General features: G+C 45.6%; 3 protein-coding genes and 1 long non-coding RNA gene across 4 annotated transcripts; 1 reads left to right on the forward strand and 3 right to left on the reverse strand.

Annotated features, from left to right (window-relative positions):
- Positions 1-793: 793 nt before the first annotated feature.
- Positions 794-4,713, reverse strand: sostdc1a (sclerostin domain containing 1a). Its single transcript, XM_079344459.1, has 2 exons — positions 4,344-4,713; positions 794-2,096 (listed from the first exon to the last, which is right to left on the reverse strand). The coding sequence occupies exons 1-2, from the start codon at positions 4,546-4,548 to the stop codon at positions 1,651-1,653; spliced, it is 651 nt and encodes a 216-aa protein (XP_079200585.1). The 5' UTR covers positions 4,549-4,713; the 3' UTR covers positions 794-1,650.
- Positions 4,714-7,856: 3,143 nt separating this feature from the next.
- Positions 7,857-8,478, reverse strand: LOC306823989. Its single transcript, XR_013779079.1, has 2 exons — positions 8,387-8,478; positions 7,857-8,172 (listed from the first exon to the last, which is right to left on the reverse strand). It is a non-coding gene; the product is annotated as an uncharacterized lncRNA (long non-coding RNA).
- Positions 8,479-9,009: 531 nt separating this feature from the next.
- On the forward strand, positions 9,010-10,628 carry lrrc72 (leucine rich repeat containing 72). Its single transcript, XM_079345125.1, has 7 exons — positions 9,010-9,090; positions 9,174-9,247; positions 9,321-9,390; positions 9,470-9,551; positions 9,842-9,955; positions 10,284-10,373; positions 10,477-10,628. The coding sequence occupies exons 1-7, from the start codon at positions 9,076-9,078 to the stop codon at positions 10,572-10,574; spliced, it is 543 nt and encodes a 180-aa protein (XP_079201251.1). The 5' UTR covers positions 9,010-9,075; the 3' UTR covers positions 10,575-10,628.
- Positions 10,629-11,072: 444 nt separating this feature from the next.
- Positions 11,073-15,882, reverse strand: ankmy2a (ankyrin repeat and MYND domain containing 2a). Its single transcript, XM_079345124.1, has 10 exons — positions 15,643-15,882; positions 15,303-15,367; positions 14,153-14,291; positions 13,974-14,072; positions 13,345-13,505; positions 12,989-13,203; positions 12,776-12,911; positions 12,571-12,699; positions 12,282-12,411; positions 11,073-12,014 (listed from the first exon to the last, which is right to left on the reverse strand). Exons 1-10 carry the CDS (start codon positions 15,707-15,709, stop codon positions 11,887-11,889), a joined length of 1,269 nt encoding a protein of 422 aa, XP_079201250.1. The 5' UTR covers positions 15,710-15,882; the 3' UTR covers positions 11,073-11,886.
- Positions 15,883-17,521: the final 1,639 nt, after the last annotated feature.

Here is a 17,521-nt window from a genome sequence, read left to right on the forward strand (position 1 = left end):
TTTAAAATGTTTTAAAACATTTTAAAACGTGGAACAGTTTTAAAATGTCTCTGTTTTTGTTTTTTTATTACTCACAAAAACAAATGAGACCATCTGCATCAATATTATTTAAATGTTTTATTTTGATAGGACAGATTCCCCAGCTGTTGTAAGGACGATTACAACCTTGTAGGGCTGCATGGGGCTTGTTCAAATCAGGAGGTAATTGTGCTTAAAGAGATTTGCATGGGGTGTCTCCACTTACACAAAACTCCTGAGAACTTCCTGAAATGTCGAGGGCGGGTTGCAAGTTAAAATCTCACTCTGACTTTAGCAGGACTTTTTCCTGTCAAATTTCCCCATGTTGAAGTCTCAGTGAGCTGATGTCGGAAAGTAGCAGGAAATATTCAGGAAAATTCACAGCGAGTGCGCTGGAGGGAGCAGAACTCTTCACCCGGGCACGAGAAAAAAAAAAAAACACGACTTCAGCGGCAGGTTCACAGGTTCATTTCAGCATGAAATCTTTGAAGACATTTTCTGGGGTGCAGAGAGGATTGATGAAAGCACCAGAAACAAACTCACTTTGTTGGCCTCCAGTAGAGATTTGATTAATTACCATTACAGGTTGTCATTATTTTGAAAATTATTCCCAGTTACCGTCCAGGTTTAATTAACACATTACATAACAGAACTTCCATATTTGCCTGATTCAGCGTCCCTCCTCCTGTACCGTCGATGAAGCAAACATCCACTCGTTAGCTCAGATACATCGTAAGCTCTCCATGAAGGACAACACACGTGGTCAAACGTTATATTTATTTTATATAAAGTTATTACAAAAGGCTGATTGGTGACGAAGATTTTCCAGATTTCACTCGAAGCTGACACAAACTTTTCTTTTTAAATGTTGCACAGAAAATATATTACATCATACATCATGAATCTTACATAGTACATCTTTATACACATGGCCATACTTCAAAAAGGCAGGTAAGAATTTGATATATGTACAAGTATTTACAGGGTTTTTTATGTGTGTGTGTGTGTGGATGTTTTTGGTGTTTACTGGTGTGTGTGGTTAAAAAGTTGTAATCGCTCCATCTGTGTATAAAAAGAATACAAATGCATGCTCTTGGCTACATCATGGGCAGGTTTGGTCTCCTCTCGTCAGCTCTGCAGATTATCCGCCTCAGTTCTATTCACATTATCATCAACGACACGGGAACGTCCTCGGGACACCCTGCCGGGAACCAGCTTCACCTTAATCTAGTCCCGGTCACATTCAGACAGCAGCGTCGAGATCGAAAAAAAAAAACCGCCATGTGGAACGACACTTCCTGAGCACGCCTGGCATGCCTGTGTTGTTGGTGGCGTGCCAGATTTAAAGCAACAGGTGCGCTTTGTCGAGTGGAACGTGGCGGCATGGGGGGGGGTCGGCGCCATGTACCACTCATCACTCACACCAGCACTGCTGATCTTCCATCATCATGATTTAGGAAAATAAAAGCGGCATGCCTCGGACAACACGGGCATGCCGGCGTACCTAAACCGGCATGCCACATGGCAGTTTTCGATCTCGCTGTCAGTCCATTCAGAGATAATCCACAAGTTCTGGACGTCGTGTCTCAACATCATGCAGACAAACTCCCGAGTCTTTATCTGCGTCTTCCTTCAGGGTTCAGTCTCGTGCCAGTTCTCGCTCAGCCGGTTCTTCCCCGGCCTCCTCTTGCTCTTTGATTTGTGTTTGTGCAGGAGCTGCGGCGGCGTCAGCGACGGCTCCTCGAACTTGTTCCCAGACTCGTTGTGCTGCCTCGAGTACCTCTTGCATTTGCAGGAGGTGACGGCTGTGATTTTGTACGTTCTCGTGCTGCCGTCCTGGCACTGCAGCTGGATGCGTTGCGTGCGGGTCTTGTCGTTGACGCATCGCCAGTCTTGGCTGCCGCTCCGGCGACCCCACGACTTCCTGCTGTAGGCGCCGCCAATCCAGTTCTGAAGCATCTGAGCTGGAAGACACTCGCCGGTGCACACCAGCTCCTTGATGGGGTTGATGCTGGTGCAGTGGCCGTCAGAGATGTACTTAGTCGACCTCAGCTCTCTGCAGCCAATCTGGCTTCGCTCTGTGGAGAAACAAAGGAAGAAAAAAGCAAAGGGAGTGAATTTGGGAAAAACAAATCCTCAGTCGAGTGCGATAGAGATGCATGATAATGATTAACAATCGACAATACATGTCATCGATTTGGCAGCAATGTCGCCCCCCCCAGGTGACGTTTCCAAACTACAAAGATGGCTTCGTTCTTGCAAATAATCTAGTAGCATAACATTGGTGATCCGTGATGCTCTTCAAGTGCAGCAGCCGTGCTTAGGGGTATAATAAAACAGAAGGTTATGAGAGCGCCCTCTGCTGGACAAAGTAACTAATGCAGTCAATTCTAAATCACCTCTGAACATTGATTTCTGCATTTTGTTTTCTGCAAGGAAGTAATATGACGATGCTTGGAAGCGTCGATGTTTTAACTGCGATTAGAAATTAATTCATTATTTCTTTACATTTCTTAAACGTGTTATTTTGTCCCTTTTGGTGCACCGTAGTTAAGCCACCACAGCATCCTCCTTGTAGCCGCGGTGATAGAAAATAATGACACCTCAGCGCCTTTTAATCAACAACCTCTCTTTTAGAAAACTTCCACGCAAACCACAACGTGCAAAGTCCAGCTGTCTGATTGGGATTCAAACCAGGAACCGTCCCCGCTGCTAACCGTGCAGCCCACTGTCTTCTTCCCAGAGGGCAGAATCAGTCTTGTTTGACACACACACACACACACACACATTAAAGGGTTAAAACGTTTATTAGTGAACGTCTGGTGAGTCCACACTTCTGCTCCAAAGGTTTGAGAGATTAAAGTATTTGAAAAAGAGTTGGCGAGCACTGTGTGTTATTCTGCTGCGGGCGACACACTGCCCCCCCCCCCCACCCCCCCCTCCCCCGGGTAACCCAAGCTCAGGTCCATTCATACAGATCCATACACCTCACACACAATGCCCGCTCCTTCTCTGTGACAGGGATTGATGAATGAACAGGAGTGTCTCTTACTCTCACTCGTCCTTCACGGTCTGCTTAAAGCCACAATCAGGGGCTTCCTGTTTACAGAAGAACGCTGCAGAGCCAGCCAGGTGTGCTGGACTCGCTTCACTGTGGGGGGGGGGACCGGTCTACACTACAGCAGGAGGGCCCCTGTGTGAGACCTTAAGCCGCCCCCCCCAACAATCTGCAGAGGCGTGTCCTAAATCAAGACTTTCTGCAGCAGATTATTGAACCAAATAATCCTCAGATGTGAGACGTCAACACGGTGAAATCAGATCACGCTGCCTCCAATCGAAACACCTTTAATAGCCAATGAGAGCGAGCGCAACAGGAAGCATCACCAACCAGATGTTGGAAACTTTTGTAGTTGACAAAGTTTTCTTTTTTTTGTTTTTCGCTGCCAGGACAGAACGCACGCCAGGACAGCCAACCGACCATCTCGACCTGCTCTTCTATAAACGCAGCATCCTCATCTTAAAGTGCTCTGACGACTGATCAGACATGATGACGGGATTAAGACCCTGATCAGGCTCAGGTTTGATCATTAGACCTTCAGTGAGAAGAGAGGAGAACGCAGATACACCAGACGATGAGCACAAATGGAAACTGGGAGGCAAACATGATTCTCTCCTCGTGCAAACTGAGCTACGATGAAGCAAACAGCCGACGCAGGAGTCTGTTCAGGGTTAAAAAGGTGAATTTGAGGGGAAAGTGCAGAATCTGTCATTACTGTCACTTTTACTCTGTTTGAAGACGTCACAGTTTGATTTTAACTCCTTCATGTCAGGTTCATGCAAACTTTTTTATTATTCTCCATATTTGACTTTTTTTTTTATTCTATGTCATGTATTGGTAATTGCTTCTGAGATTTTCTTTTTATTTCTACTTTAAATGTTTGGCAATAAAAAAAACCCAGATTCTGACCTTTTGCTGATTTCTGGATCAGAAGGAAGAGATGAATAATGAAGGCACTGTTGAGTTGTCTTAACTTAATATAATACAGGAACAAGTTGCATGAAACACTTTGAGTTTTAAAAACCCTTCAGGCTGTAACTCATGCACAGTGTAAAGGGTTAACAGAGATTTGTAGCCTGGACTGTGATCTGCATGTTTGCACCACAAGAACACGAATTATTTAATGCAAAAATGCATGATGAGAATAATCTGGATTTGAACTCTGTGATTGGCCGACTGGAGGATGTAAAGTGTAAACATGTAGATGCAGCCAGATTAGGATACAGTGAGATTAAATGTGTGCGCTGGTCTGAGAGTCCTCACTCACCTCCTCTCTCGTGCGCCCCGCCGCTCGCGCCTCTGCCTCCGTTCCTCGCGCGGTTCAGGGTCGCGTTGCTCTGGACCTCCGGTACCGGCGCGCTCACGTGAGAGAAGAGCAGCTCCGTGGCGTCGTTGTTCAGCGCGTGGCAGCTCCTCAGGAGGATGAAGAGCAGCACCAGGGAGTGGCACGGCTCGAGCGCGCTCACGTGCATGCTGCTGGAGATCTGGGTCTGGTGTGGCGCTGGTCTAGATCCGACTGGGAGCAGGCTGATGCTGGGTCCCTAACATGAGGGACCCCTGCTTTTATACAGCAGACCCGCCTCTCGCGCTGGCAGCTTCTCAGGTGCATTTCTACAGCGAGGCTCGGATTGGTCGCCACAAAATTGGCGCTGGTAAGATAACCACGCCCACTGCTTTGATTTCGCAGAGTTTGAAGTTTGTGTTGGATGCTGCACGGGACTAATGATGATGATGATGATGATGATGATGAGTAATTAACATGGTCTCGTGCACGGTGTTGGACTTTAGGTTAATGACAGAAGTTTTTCACATGGACTCAGAACTCCAGAGTCAATACTTGAAAATGATGACAAGCTTTGACTCAGCAGTATCTCTTAACTCAAATGACGTATTCATCCCAAATAATAATAATATGAGCAGTGAGTTAACATATCAAAACATTCAAACAGGTCTCATAATGGACGTCTCACATGGACGTACAGTCTCAGTGTCTTCACTCTGTGCCCGTTGATGGTGATGGTTGCCAGGTTGGAAACGCCGTCTCGAGGTAACAGTGATCCAGGGAACAGGCCGGGAGGTGGAGCCAATCAAACACACTCCAAACAGCACGCAACGTCAGCGACTGAATCAGACCGATTCTGTCGTGTCCCGATCCGAGAGTGGACTTCAGGTGACGAATGTGTGAATGTGTGAGGTCACACCTACACATTCACACACTGATGCTCCGCAAAGTGACCATCAGAAGTAACACACTCTGATTTAACAACTCTGGGTTTAGTGTGACGCTCAAGCGGCTGGGGATCGAACCAACAACCTTAAGGTGACCGACTCTACCAACTGAGCCACAGCCGCCTCAGATGTGTGACGCTGAGTTTCTGTCTGTGGTCCAGATCAGATCTGTGACTTTAACTTCCTCGGATCAAAGTGAGTTAATAATGAGACAGAAAAAGTGTTTTTCTAACTTCAGGCTGAAAGTCCTAAACGATCAAACTACTTCAAAGTTTTGTGGTTCCAGAAAAACGTTTGGTTGAGGAATTTGAACCCTCTTAGTCGAAAACAAACACAAAAAGTAAATCTGATTCTACGTTGATCCAGATTTGGCGAACGAACACAGACGTTTGGGAGGCTTTACTTTGAGTCGGCTTGACTTTGTCGGGATAACGTTTCCAGGAATCTTGTTGTTTACGGAGCTGATTACTGTTGTGATGCCGAGTGTGAAGTTTAGTTCAACAGTTTGAGTCGTTCAAATCATCGGACGGAAGCAGGAGCCGCTTTTCCATCATGTGGAATAACATGATCGACCTCTCCTGTTTAAAGATGAGAGTGTCTGAATGACTCAGGGAAGGAAACTGAAACTGTTTTAAAATGTGAAATCATTTCAATGAACATGGTTTGCAATATAAACCGTGTTTGTTTTGGTGTTGATACGATGCTGTTTCCTGGTCAATGTTCTGGAGAATCTTTGGTTTTAAAGTGCTCTCTTTACACTGCATGACTTCATTTCACAATTAGTATCCAGGCTGTAAATATGAACCCGTGCTAACTTCCTTGTGTGTTTCATTTAAACGAATCAGTGGAGGTGTGACCTGCGGTGCAAAAGAGCTTTGAGTGGTCAAAAGACGAGAAAAGAAATAAACAAGCTCAAGTTCATTGACCATGAAGAAGCATCACGCTCACAGCTGATCCTTTCAAACACCAGATCCACGCTGCAGCACGCCGCTCTCAGCCACACATTTCATTCGACCATGAAAGCTGATATTGTGTGTGTGTGTGTGTGTGTGTGTGTGTTTTGTCCCCACTCTCCGTCCCTGTCACTCACACGTCGGGTGATCGGAGAGCCCAGACTAACTGGAGTCTTTGTGCGTCCCTCTGCACTAAACAAGAGGAGATATGGTTCCTCCTTCTTCTTCAGCTCGTCTTACTGAGGCGCCATGCAGAGACGCTAATTGTTGCTCGTGTGAATGTCAGGTGATACACAGATCACTCACCTGTTTGCTTTTATTATCACAAAAGGATCTCTCTCTCTCTCTCTCTTCTCCTGAGAAGTTTTGAATTTAAATATTTCATATGGATAATGCCGTTTAACAGAGTGTCAGTACAAAGCATGAAAGTGCTGCATAAAGAGGATATATTATTAACATCTAAACATCTAAACCGCAGAGCAAGTTTAGGGAAAAAGTAGAAGATGTAAATATTTTTGCAAGGATTGACTTGTTGTGCAGAGAAGATGTTTAGTTCAGCAGGAAGTTAAAAATGTGTTTCCTCAAATTTTGGTTAATTTCAGCTTAAAAATAAGGAAAAAATTATTTCAGGAAACGAGGCCGGAAAAAGGAAAACAAGAAGAAGAAGAACAGGATCGATCAGTCGAAGAAGCAGGAAGGAAACGTGGAGCTTCTGTCTCTGTGGTTTCAATAATAAAGATCACTGATAGAAGTAAACACAAAGAAACTATTCTAACCTTTAATGAGTGCATAATATATAAGTAGGGGTCGGACTTTAATGCATTGATTACTATTAATTAATTACAAGAAAATAATGCGTACATTTTTTAAACGCATTTAATCACAGTTAGCTTATCGTTAGCTTATCGCTAGCTTCGCCACAAGTACAAACAAGAAGCGTTTGCAGCCTAAACTCGACCAAATGACCTTCAGGACCAAAATTAGTAATTCAACTTCTCATAAACATATAAATTCACTCTCTAAACTGATCACTCTGGACTGTCGATCACTATCAGTGATAGAAGATAAGAGTTTAGAAAATGTGCTACAGATAGCGACGTGTGATCCAACTTTCCAGCTGCTGTGCAGAGAAACTATTTCAAACAAAATCCAACAGCTTTATGAAACTGAGAAGCAAGTAAAATTGCATGTATTGCATTTATTCATCAAAATCCATTTAGATTTTAAAGTGTTGCTTTTTAGGGCAAATATTGTGAAGCACTTAAAATGAGATGAATTTTGATTAATTAATAAGAAGCCCTGAGTTAATTAGTTAACATGTTTTAGTCAAGTCCCTCCCCGATATAAGTGAGTTACTCTCTGCAAGTTTTTCACAACTTTAAAACTCAAATCTGTTGTTTCCTCTCTCTTCTCCCCCCACACACACACACACACACACACACACACACACACACACACACACACACACACACACACACACACACACACACACACACACACACACACACACACACACACACACACACACACACACACACACACACACACACACACACACACACACACACACACACACACACACACACACACACACAAAGCATCATTTCTGCCACTGAGAGAAACTGAAGGACGACATGTCTGTCTCTATTCAGAGGACGCTTCACACTTCAACGCCCCCATGTGAGCTCCTCATGGGAGTGAAAATGATCGGCCCGCCGCATTGTGCTCTCACGGCGTGGCGGTGAAACTCAGCAGGATGTCAGCCACTCACAAACCCTCATGGGAAGGGGAAAGGTGGGTCGGGTTAACGGCGTATTGACAAGCAGCGTGGAGGGAGTGTGTGCGCGGTCAGGAAGCGCCCACATGCCGTAATGGGAGGTGTGGCGAGGGCGAGACAAAAGGAATTCACAACACCTGAAACAAAGCAGAGGAAGAGAGGTCACAGAGGCGGCAGAGTTTGGAAAAGATCCCAGAAGATGAACGACGGATGGAAGGAGAGTTTAACCTCGTGCACTTCCTGAGACAGATCACCGCTCCGTCAGTTAAATCTACGATATGCATCACTCCATTCTCCCACAATGCAAAGCACCGAGACAGAGGCTGCTAAAGTGAACGAGTAATAACTTACCCATTCATGCATATTCACAGAGGCCCCAGACGAGTAGGGGGCCCCAAAAGCAGTGACTGATAATGTGCACATTTTGCAGATTCCCATCTGACCTCTCGTTGCCTTGCTGAACGCTGGCTGGATTCGATTTCTGCCTCGGGCCTCAACAGACTCTAGAATCGCCACCGCGTGCCCAAGGACACTTCGGACATGTGGCTGAAGGAGCCGGGGGATCGAACCTGCGACCTGAGAACTTCCTGTTGAGAGCTGACTCACTCTGATACTGAGCGACTGCGTCTCATCCCTCTCTCTCTCTCTCTCTTATCCCTGTCTCTGACTCCGTCCACAGTCCTGTCCTCTCGACAGAAAAAAAGACGCCCTCATATTTATGGATGCGTGTGTGTCAGTGAAGTCCACTGTGAGAGGACAACAGAGATGTTTGCAGACAACCAGGAGCCATAATGTGCACAAAGCTGAGAACTACACCTTTTAAAATATGTCAAACACTGCCCCCTGCTGGCTGCTCTCATCCTCACAGGCATGATTCAACTCAACCCTGATAGATTTAACTGAGAAGAAATCCAAGTCTGTCACAGCCAATGAACGCTCAGCAGACAAAATGACTTCAAACAGAAACACTTGTTTGAATGTTTTGATTTAAAGCGGCGGTTTCCCGGCGACCGGCCCGACTGAGCTCAAAGTCTGAGACGATGGACACGGAGAAGGTAAGACACTTTGAAACCACCTGAGAATACAGAAACAACTTTTCACACTCAACAACTTTGTCCTCTTGTCTTCCCAACACCAGGACATTCAGGACGCTGTGCAGCGGCGTGGAAGAAGAAGAGACGTGGATGTTTGCAGACTCAGCCTTTCCAAGAAGTAAGACACTGCAGCTCCAGGGAAACAGGAAGTCAAATATTCACAGACAAATATTCACTATTTCTCCAAACAGAAAACTCAACAGCGTCCCCGACTTGTCACGTTTTCCCTTCCTGCGCGAGCTGCGGCTGAACAACAACGAGGTAAAGCTTCCTTTCACATTTCATCAACGTCAGCAGCGTTGTGCTTTTTCATCTTTCGGCTCTCGTCTGTTTCTGTCAGATCAGGGAGCTCAGCTGTCGCTCCGTTAACTGCTGCTTGACTGAACTTTATCTCCACGACAACAACATCAAGTCCATATCAGGTGAACTTCCTGTGTCATTGGTGCCCTTTCCCGCTCGTGATTTAATATCCGGAGTCCGCCCACTCCGAGACCGAGACAAGACCAGGTAAAAGTGCTTTTGATTCCGAGACGAGACCTTCAAAGAGCGGGATCAAGACAACACGAGGGTGCATATGTTTTGATCTTTTGAATATGAATGTGCTCCTCCGGATCAATAAGGAGCAGTCTGGTTTTGAGTTCATGGCATGCACGAGATAAAAAAAAAAAAAGGCAGCTTTATAAAACGTTTGATCTCTCTCTCTCTCTCTCAGGAGCTCTGAGTCACCTGATCTGCCTGCGACTTCTTTTTCTCCACAACAACCAGGTGAGAGGTCTGGAGGACACGACGTGCGAGCTCAGGAGGATGCAGCAGCTCCAGACTGCAAGTGAGCGACGACGAGGGGGGGACGGACTTAAACCTGCAACCAGAAACTAACAAACGACAAAGTACAGAAGCCCTGAGCGGACAAACTGCACATCCGTTTATTGGCTTTTTAAATCAGTGCACGTTTGGGTCGTTTTCTTAATTCATCAAGATCTCTAGAAAATGACTAAAACTCGTCATCGTCCCCAGATTAAAATATATGTCATGACCTCTCTGAGGCGGAGAAGAAACCTGAATGTGGATTCAGGTTTGGATGTTTGTCCGCTGGGGGCTTCTGTACCAACGAAGGTTTCTGTTGGATTCCTTTAAAGACGACCTTCTCTTTGCAGCGTTCTTCTTAAACCCGATGGCTCATGAACCCGGGTATCGTCTGCACGTGATCCACCGCCTGCCCTCCGTGCACCTTTTAGACGGGAAAGGTGAGAGCGTGAATTTAACACACCGTCAAACCGCCACGCTGCACAAACTCCGGCTGTCCGGCTTCTTCACTCTGTGCGACATGTTTCTGTGTTGTGTCGTCAGCGGTGACCTCAGCCGAGAGGAGGGCGTCGCTGGAGGTGCACACGCCGCAGCGTCACCGCGTCCTCCAGTCCGTGGCCTTCTGCAGGCGGGCCATATAATCCTGCAAACCGTCAAAAACCATAAAAAGAAAAATAAATCTGTTTGCTGAAGTCGAACAGCTTCATGTTGGACCGAGTTGAGCTTCCCAGCATGCTCCTCTTCTCCGTGTGACGCCGCCCACTCACGCAGCTTAGCGATAAAGTGCTGCTGATGCTAAGACTCCTGGACTTTCCTTCTGGGCCTCCGTACACGTGTGACTGTCCTCTGACTCCACTTCACTGTTCTGATTGGTTCTGGCCGACTCGGGACGTTTCTGGGCGTGTTTCCTCCAGCCAATGAGAGCGCAGCAGGTGAGTTTAGGAGTGGACCGGTGAATATGACGCACGCCGACCGAGCAGAGACAATAAAGCTGCTTCTAAAAGCAGGGTGAACCTTGTGTTGTCTTTTACCCGTGGACGTGGTCTACTTCCTGTTGGACAGGAAGTGGACGTGGTCTACTTCCTGTTGGACAGGAAGCTGAGAAACTAAGGAAAATAAGACAATGTGATGATGGGCACTTGGATAGATTTAGTCTTTATTTAAAGTTGTTTGACATGTTGGAGAATCGAAGCCTCGCTGGACGTCTTCGACTCGACTCTCTTGATTTCTCTCGGGATCAATAAAGTATCTATCATCTATCATCTATCGATCTCTCTCTCTCTCTCTCTGTGTCCACCTGAGGCCGCACCATAAATACAAAATAAAAGTGAACGCACACGTTTCTCAAAACCAGGTCGTTCTCTTCATCAGCGGCGTGACGCTCAGAGAGAAAAAAAAAACAAACATGATTTCCAATAACAGGTTTGGAGGATCCTGAGCATGAACATCAGATTTCACAACACGCTAAAAATAAACTTGTTGTTTCTGTTGTTTAGATTTTTAAAAATATACATTTTTGGTCGATACTGTGCAGCCTCACGATCCACTCTCAAACCCCCGCCGTGTCTCCAGACTGAACAAATACAGTTTACAATGCAGACAAACAAAGCCTCTGATTGGCTCCCGCCCCGCCCCCCTTCCCGTAGAGGTTGCTACAGTTTGTTAAGGCAGAATCGCGTCCCATCATCGGCGTCAACCGTCAGCTCTTCACGCTCCGACACATCAGCCTACTTTTACATTCACACACGACGACGACGACACGTGATAAAATGTGACATAAAAAAAGAGGAGACAAAGACGACCCGCCCGTGTGACGGTCTCAGGTCCATAATAAATATGAGCTCTTTGTCTCTGCTGGACCTGTGGCGGTCCTCGTCTGGCTTTCCGTCTCACTGACAGTTTTTTTTGGGGGGGGGGGGGTGTTTTTCCGGGAGCGGGCGGTTCTGATGATCCTCAGTGGTCAGCAGCTGTGATCGGAGAAGGATTTGGGGCTGCAGAGTCCGAGGGAGCGACCTCGCTGTTGGAGTCGACTGAGAGCTGAACCATGGAGTCCGAGACCTCCTGCGCCGCGTTACTCTCCTCTGAAACACAAAGACGACACGGTTAGCGCTTTTAACCACGGCCATGAAAATCAGAGCGAACAACCCAAACGAGGACCGAGACAAGAGACGACGTCAGGAAGTCCAGACGAACAGCTGTGAGTCTGATCGCACTCACGGGTGCTGACAGGAAGTGACCACACGTGCTGACTAGAGTGGCAGCTAACTACGGCGCCGCTCATTCTGACTTTCTGCGTTCAGCTGTTGTGTGAGTGTGAACGCCGTGCACGAGTGTTTCTTATGACGCACCTTGGCTCTGCAGCATCCTCAGCTTGGCTGCCTCGGCCTCCTGCGTCTCTCTCTGCTCCTGCAGCATCTTGCAAACCTTCTTGTGGGTGAACCAGTGCATCTTCTGACACGCTTGGCCACAGTAGATCACCTGGAGCCAGGAAACACAATCACGGAGCTTTTTATTGATCTTTTTTAAATGATGACAAGTCGACAATCTGGAAGTAGAATCTGAAATCTCCACAAAAAAAAAAAAAAGAAAAGAAAAAGTCCCATGAAACCAATTTGCAGTGAGGAAAATGAAACTCACCATCTTACAGATGGAGCACCTCTTCTCGGCGCCCTTCTCTCCACAGGACGTACAGAAGTCGGCGTCCATGAAGCCCACCTGACCCGTGATGGCCTGAGTGAGCACCGACAGAGCCGTGGGGTCGTTTCCCTGCAACGAGCGAAAGATGAGACAAAAACACAAACCCACCGTCTCCAGCCTGAACTCGACGTAAAGAAAAACTCACGATCTCCACGGGAGCGACGCTCCGCACCAGCTGCTGCAGCAGCGTGGCGTCGCAGTACGGGAACTTGCGGATGCACTCTCTGATGAACTTCTCCTGGTACACGGGGAAGCCGTCGCTCTCCCGACCTTTCAGCAAACTGCAGACAAAGAGGACGAGTTTAGATGAGTCACACGTCCGAGTCCAGCCGATCTTCATCGGCGACTCGTGCTTTACCTCTTGACGAGGCCGTCCAGCTTGTCCTCGCGGTCTTTGAGGAAGGACGCACACTTCCCCAGCACGCAGCTGATGTAGTGCATCTTCATGGCGAGCACCTCGTTCATGTCCTGCTGCTTGATGCACTTCTCACAGATGAGCTCCATCACGCGGCGGCACTTCTCCAGAGCGTCGGGCTCCGCCAGCAGCGGGTTCTCCTTCACCAGCATCACCATCTGAAACCGGCACATCAAGGTGGCTTCATTTTGAGCACGAAACTAAAAACCTCATCACGCCGTCCTGTCGGCGTCCACTGATTAGCTGTGTGACCACGTGTCCCTTTAAGACGGAGATCCGCCCGTCACGCCGTGTCCTACCTTGACCGGGTTCAGGTTGGTGCTCATGATGACCTTGTGGAGCGGGCCGGCCAGTTTGTGCGGCAGCTTGGGCTCCTTCTCCAAACCCTGAGGCCGGGTGTAGTAGTCGAGTCGGGCTCGGGAGAAGAAGTTGTTGATCACGGTGACGCAGTCGTGCTGCCCTGAGGACGGAGGAGAAGAACTTCGTGACGTGAAGAAAAACTTTCGTGTTGTGAGAAATCGCTGGGACGCAGACTTCCTGCGTGCCACACAGCGGCGGTTAGCGCGGGGCGAGTCTGCTGAATCATCGGCTTTTTTTTTTATACAACAAATGTAATCCTCTCAGGTAGCTCGCAGGTCGTGTGTGGAAACACGACGCACCTGGTGGCTGCTGAGCCGAGCTCGCCGCCGTGGCGATGAGCCCAGGAGGAGGAGCCTAATTTAAATGTTGTGTGTATGCACTGAAATGACCTCTGAGGGGATTTATCTTTATAAAGTTTGTGGCGTCCATATCGTGATATAACTGACAGTTTGTTGTTTTAACGTTCTCGACTGACAAAGACGCTCTCTCTCTCTCTCTCTCTCTCTCTCTCTCTCTCTCTCTCTCTCTCTCTCATATGAAGCACCCTGGATGCCACATCCAGACGTACCAACAAAGGCGGCCATCTGTGCCGCCGTCCGTCCGACAGAGTTGACCACGTCTGTTTCCGCCCCGGCGTCCAACATCATCCACGTGATGTCGGTCTTCCCTACAGGCACAAAAAAAAAAAAAAGGAGTTAGTGGTCACACTGCGGCGTGATGATGAACACGGGACTTTCAGCTGCACACCTGACAGGCCGGCGAACATCAGCGCCGTGTATCCGTGCTCGTGCTGATTGCAGTTGACGTCCGCTCCGTGTTGCAGCAGCAGCTTGCACATGTCGGCTTTTCCTTTGTAAGCGGCGTGCATGAGCGGCGTCATCCCGTACTGAGGAGGAGAAGGAGATACTCGCTGTTACATAAGATCACACGGCTTTCTAACATGAAGTTCAAACAGCTGATTGTGACAGACGAAAACAAAAGACGTCAGAGTCCCGGTCTGAAGCCCTCCACGGGGACGCCGCCACCTGTCCAGCACATGTGACAGCAAACAAAGGAAGACATTCGTTTAAGAGTCTCGGCACATTTCGTCCTCGAACTCGTCAAACTTGGTGCAAAAATAAAAATAAAAATAAAAAGTCAAACGGACCGTACGACCTGCAGTCTGACCACAACACGCCAACGCCACATCGTATCACATCCAGCCGCCACGGACTCCCTGCATTATTATCATAAAAGGTCACTTCAGCTTTTGTTTGCTAATGTAAAGGTGTAATAATGTCAGTCATCATTTATCTCTCTTTTCACTGAGATCAGATTTTATTCGGCTGCAGTAAAAAAAATAACTGAACTTGAATAGTTTTCTGATTTCTTCAGGTTATTTTACAGACTCTTATTTATTGATTTTATTCACTTGCAGAATTCTGTCGATATCATGTTGAGTGTTAAAATGTTGTAACTCTATTGGTTATTAATAAATGGGTCAGGCTTTCTCATTTTGCCGAAGGTCACTCGCTTTTTTTTTTTTAAACATTCAACACGACAAAATCAGTCAGACACATTTTTATAACGTATAATCAAAGCTGCGATATCAGAATCGTATCGGACGTCCCCTCATCGTATCGTAAACCGCATGTCGTGACTCATATCGTGACTCGTCTCTACTGTAAACCGATGTTCAGTTTTATTACAGATGTAAAAACACAGCAGGTTGTTTATTCCGTCTGTTTAACATCATGTCTCTGATGTTTAATCATCATCATTAATGTTACACAGTTTGAGTTTAATCTGATCTTTACACAACTCAAAGTCTACATCATGTCTTTATACCTCATGTTATTTGATATATTGTATTTTTTCTCCCTTTATTAAATGTAAACATGCTCATAGCTGTTTTTACCTCATCCAGACAGTTCACTCTCACATCCTTACAGCCCAGCAGCCTCGAAGCCTCTGGAACATTTCCTAAGAGCACAAAATATAAAAGTATTAATTTATTAATTATTATTACTAAAGAACATAATCTCCCTGATTTACCATCTGCTGTCATATAAATGTGACAGAACACATGGTGCCCTGAGTTTACAGTGCAGGCAATGACAAAGTGTTAGAAAAGGTGTTTTTATATTTTTGTATTATATTAATAACTTTATATTGAGTGATGCATGCTTTTGCTGCTAACTGATGCTAACCCTTGTGTCATTTCAGCAGGGATTAGCATTAGCACCGGAGAGGCTTACCTGCAGTAATAACCTCAAACAATTCCTTTTCGCTGGTAGACAAGTCTCCCTTCTTCGGAGCCGACATGTTGGACAAAGAGAGCTTGGAATGACGTGATAATGACGCTTTAAAAAAAATGCGTGAATTTGAGAATGAATCCGGAATTTCTGTCAACTGTGTCGGTGCTGCTGCTGCTGCTGCTGCTGCTCAAGCGGCATGAAGGATAGCTAACATCGAGCTGTCATGTGGACTGTACCACTGCGCGCTGGGCGGAGGGGGGGGACAAAAAGAAAACCCAACTGTTTTATTTTATATTATATAGTTTATTGTGTTTTTTTGTCTGAGGGATGACGTGTGTAGCTTTGAAAACATTATTCATCCATCATCACATATCTGATAACAAAAAACAACCTTAAAATAAACGTAATCAATATAAAAGACCACCCCGTGTACTTCCGCTTGAATAAACAGTCCCGCGTCTAAAGCGTCTAGAAAGTTCAGTCTTTACGTTTTAAATTAAAATCGAGATTTGAAAGTTTCTTTTGTGAAATGACTCGTTATTTTAAAACACAACTTAAATAATGTAAATTATGAATTAATTAATGTTATTAAATGTTATAAGCAGGAAACAAACACTTCAACATTTTTTTTCAGCTTGTTATGCCTTTACTGTAAAGATATTAAAGTGGATGGACTCATAAATCAGTGGAAAAGGAGAAAGAAACAGAAAAGCTTTATTAATTGTGGAGAGAAATTTTGTTTTGTTTTGTTTTTTTACTGTTGCTTTTTAACACATAACAGAAGTAAACAGTATAGTAATGATTTAAAATAGAATGAGATAATAAAATAATAAAAGAAAGTCTGATGGCCACAGGCAGGAATGACCTTCTGTGGCGTCCTCTGGTGCATTGTTGGCTGATCGGTCACTGAAAGTTTTCTTGTGTTACACGTTGATTAGTCATCGGTGACGTGCTTAACTTAACTTAACTTAACTTAACTTAAACACAGAAAACAACACCTGAAACGACCTGACAGAAGTACGGAGAGAAGCATTTTAAACATAGCTGTTTGAGAGAAAGAAAAAAGACATGAAGTTGACCATGTTTAATTCATGATTCAAGTACGTTTATCTTTACATGACTGTGATGTAAATCCAGTCTGATTCCCTTAAACGTCGACATCCCAATCTCTAAAAAAAAACCAAGAAGCAACTTTTCTTTTCTGTGACCTAAAACTTCAGCTTCTCAACTGTAGATGTCATTCTCTGTTTATGTCTCAATCAGAAGCAAACAACATCATCCCACCACTCCTCTTAAACTCTTCAATTATTATAACATACAGAGAGTTCAGATCAGACTGACCTCGATCTTTAGACTCTCGTCTGTCTCAGAGTTAAATTTTCTCAGTCTCCGTCAATCAGAAGATAATTTTTGCCTAATCTTTTATCTGTTGTGTCAGAACATATACAGTATGAGCATCATTTAACTTGTTTTGAAATAACCATTAGCGTGTCCTGTTTGCAAAGTCCTTAATGTGACTCATGCAAAGAGTGAGACGCTTCATTTCTCAGGGTTTCCGATCAGGTGCTGATGCAGAGTCTGGAGGGAGGAAAAAGGAGATTTGCCGCAACTGGATTGTCCAACCACGTTTTTAAACTCAGCAGCTGCAGCCTGCTCTTCGCCAACAAACCCAGCCGGTCTCCAGATGTTAGATCTGATAGAGTTCTTGAAACAAGTGTAAATGTCACTGTAAATATTTATGCACACAGCAGTGACTTAAAGGGAGCATAACTGTACTTTTGTTTACAGCTTTTTCTTAAGTTAGGAGAATAGGTGATTTTTTTTGCACGTTAGGAAAGACCCCAGACTGTAAATATGAAAATACGAACCCTGAGCAACT

This window comes from Symphodus melops (genome assembly GCF_947650265.1).
Source record: "Symphodus melops genome assembly, chromosome: 5".
Taxonomy (NCBI): Eukaryota; Metazoa; Chordata; class Actinopteri; order Labriformes; family Labridae; genus Symphodus; species Symphodus melops.

Bases quoted from the DNA above. Each gene is read 5' to 3' on its own strand.
- sostdc1a (XM_079344459.1), bottom strand. From the start codon at position 4,548: ATGCACGTGAGCGCGCTCGAGCCGTGCCACTCCCTGGTGCTGCTCTTC. The intron at 2,097-4,343 runs GTGAGTGAGGAC...GTTTCTCCACAG, and splicing joins CGGGGCGCACGAGAGAGGAG to AGCGAAGCCAGATTGGCTGC.
- lrrc72 (XM_079345125.1), top strand. The intron at 9,552-9,841 runs GTGAACTTCCTG...TCTCTCTCTCAG, and splicing joins CAACATCAAGTCCATATCAG to GAGCTCTGAGTCACCTGATC. The intron at 10,374-10,476 runs GTGAGAGCGTGA...TTGTGTCGTCAG, and splicing joins GCACCTTTTAGACGGGAAAG to CGGTGACCTCAGCCGAGAGG.
- ankmy2a (XM_079345124.1), bottom strand. From the start codon at position 15,709: ATGTCGGCTCCGAAGAAGGGAGACTTGTCTACCAGCGAAAAGGAATTG. The intron at 13,204-13,344 runs GTAGGACACGGC...TGCCGGTTTCAG, and splicing joins CCAACCTGAACCCGGTCAAG to ATGGTGATGCTGGTGAAGGA. The intron at 12,412-12,570 runs GTGAGTTTCATT...TCCTGGCTCCAG, and splicing joins GGTGCTCCATCTGTAAGATG to GTGATCTACTGTGGCCAAGC.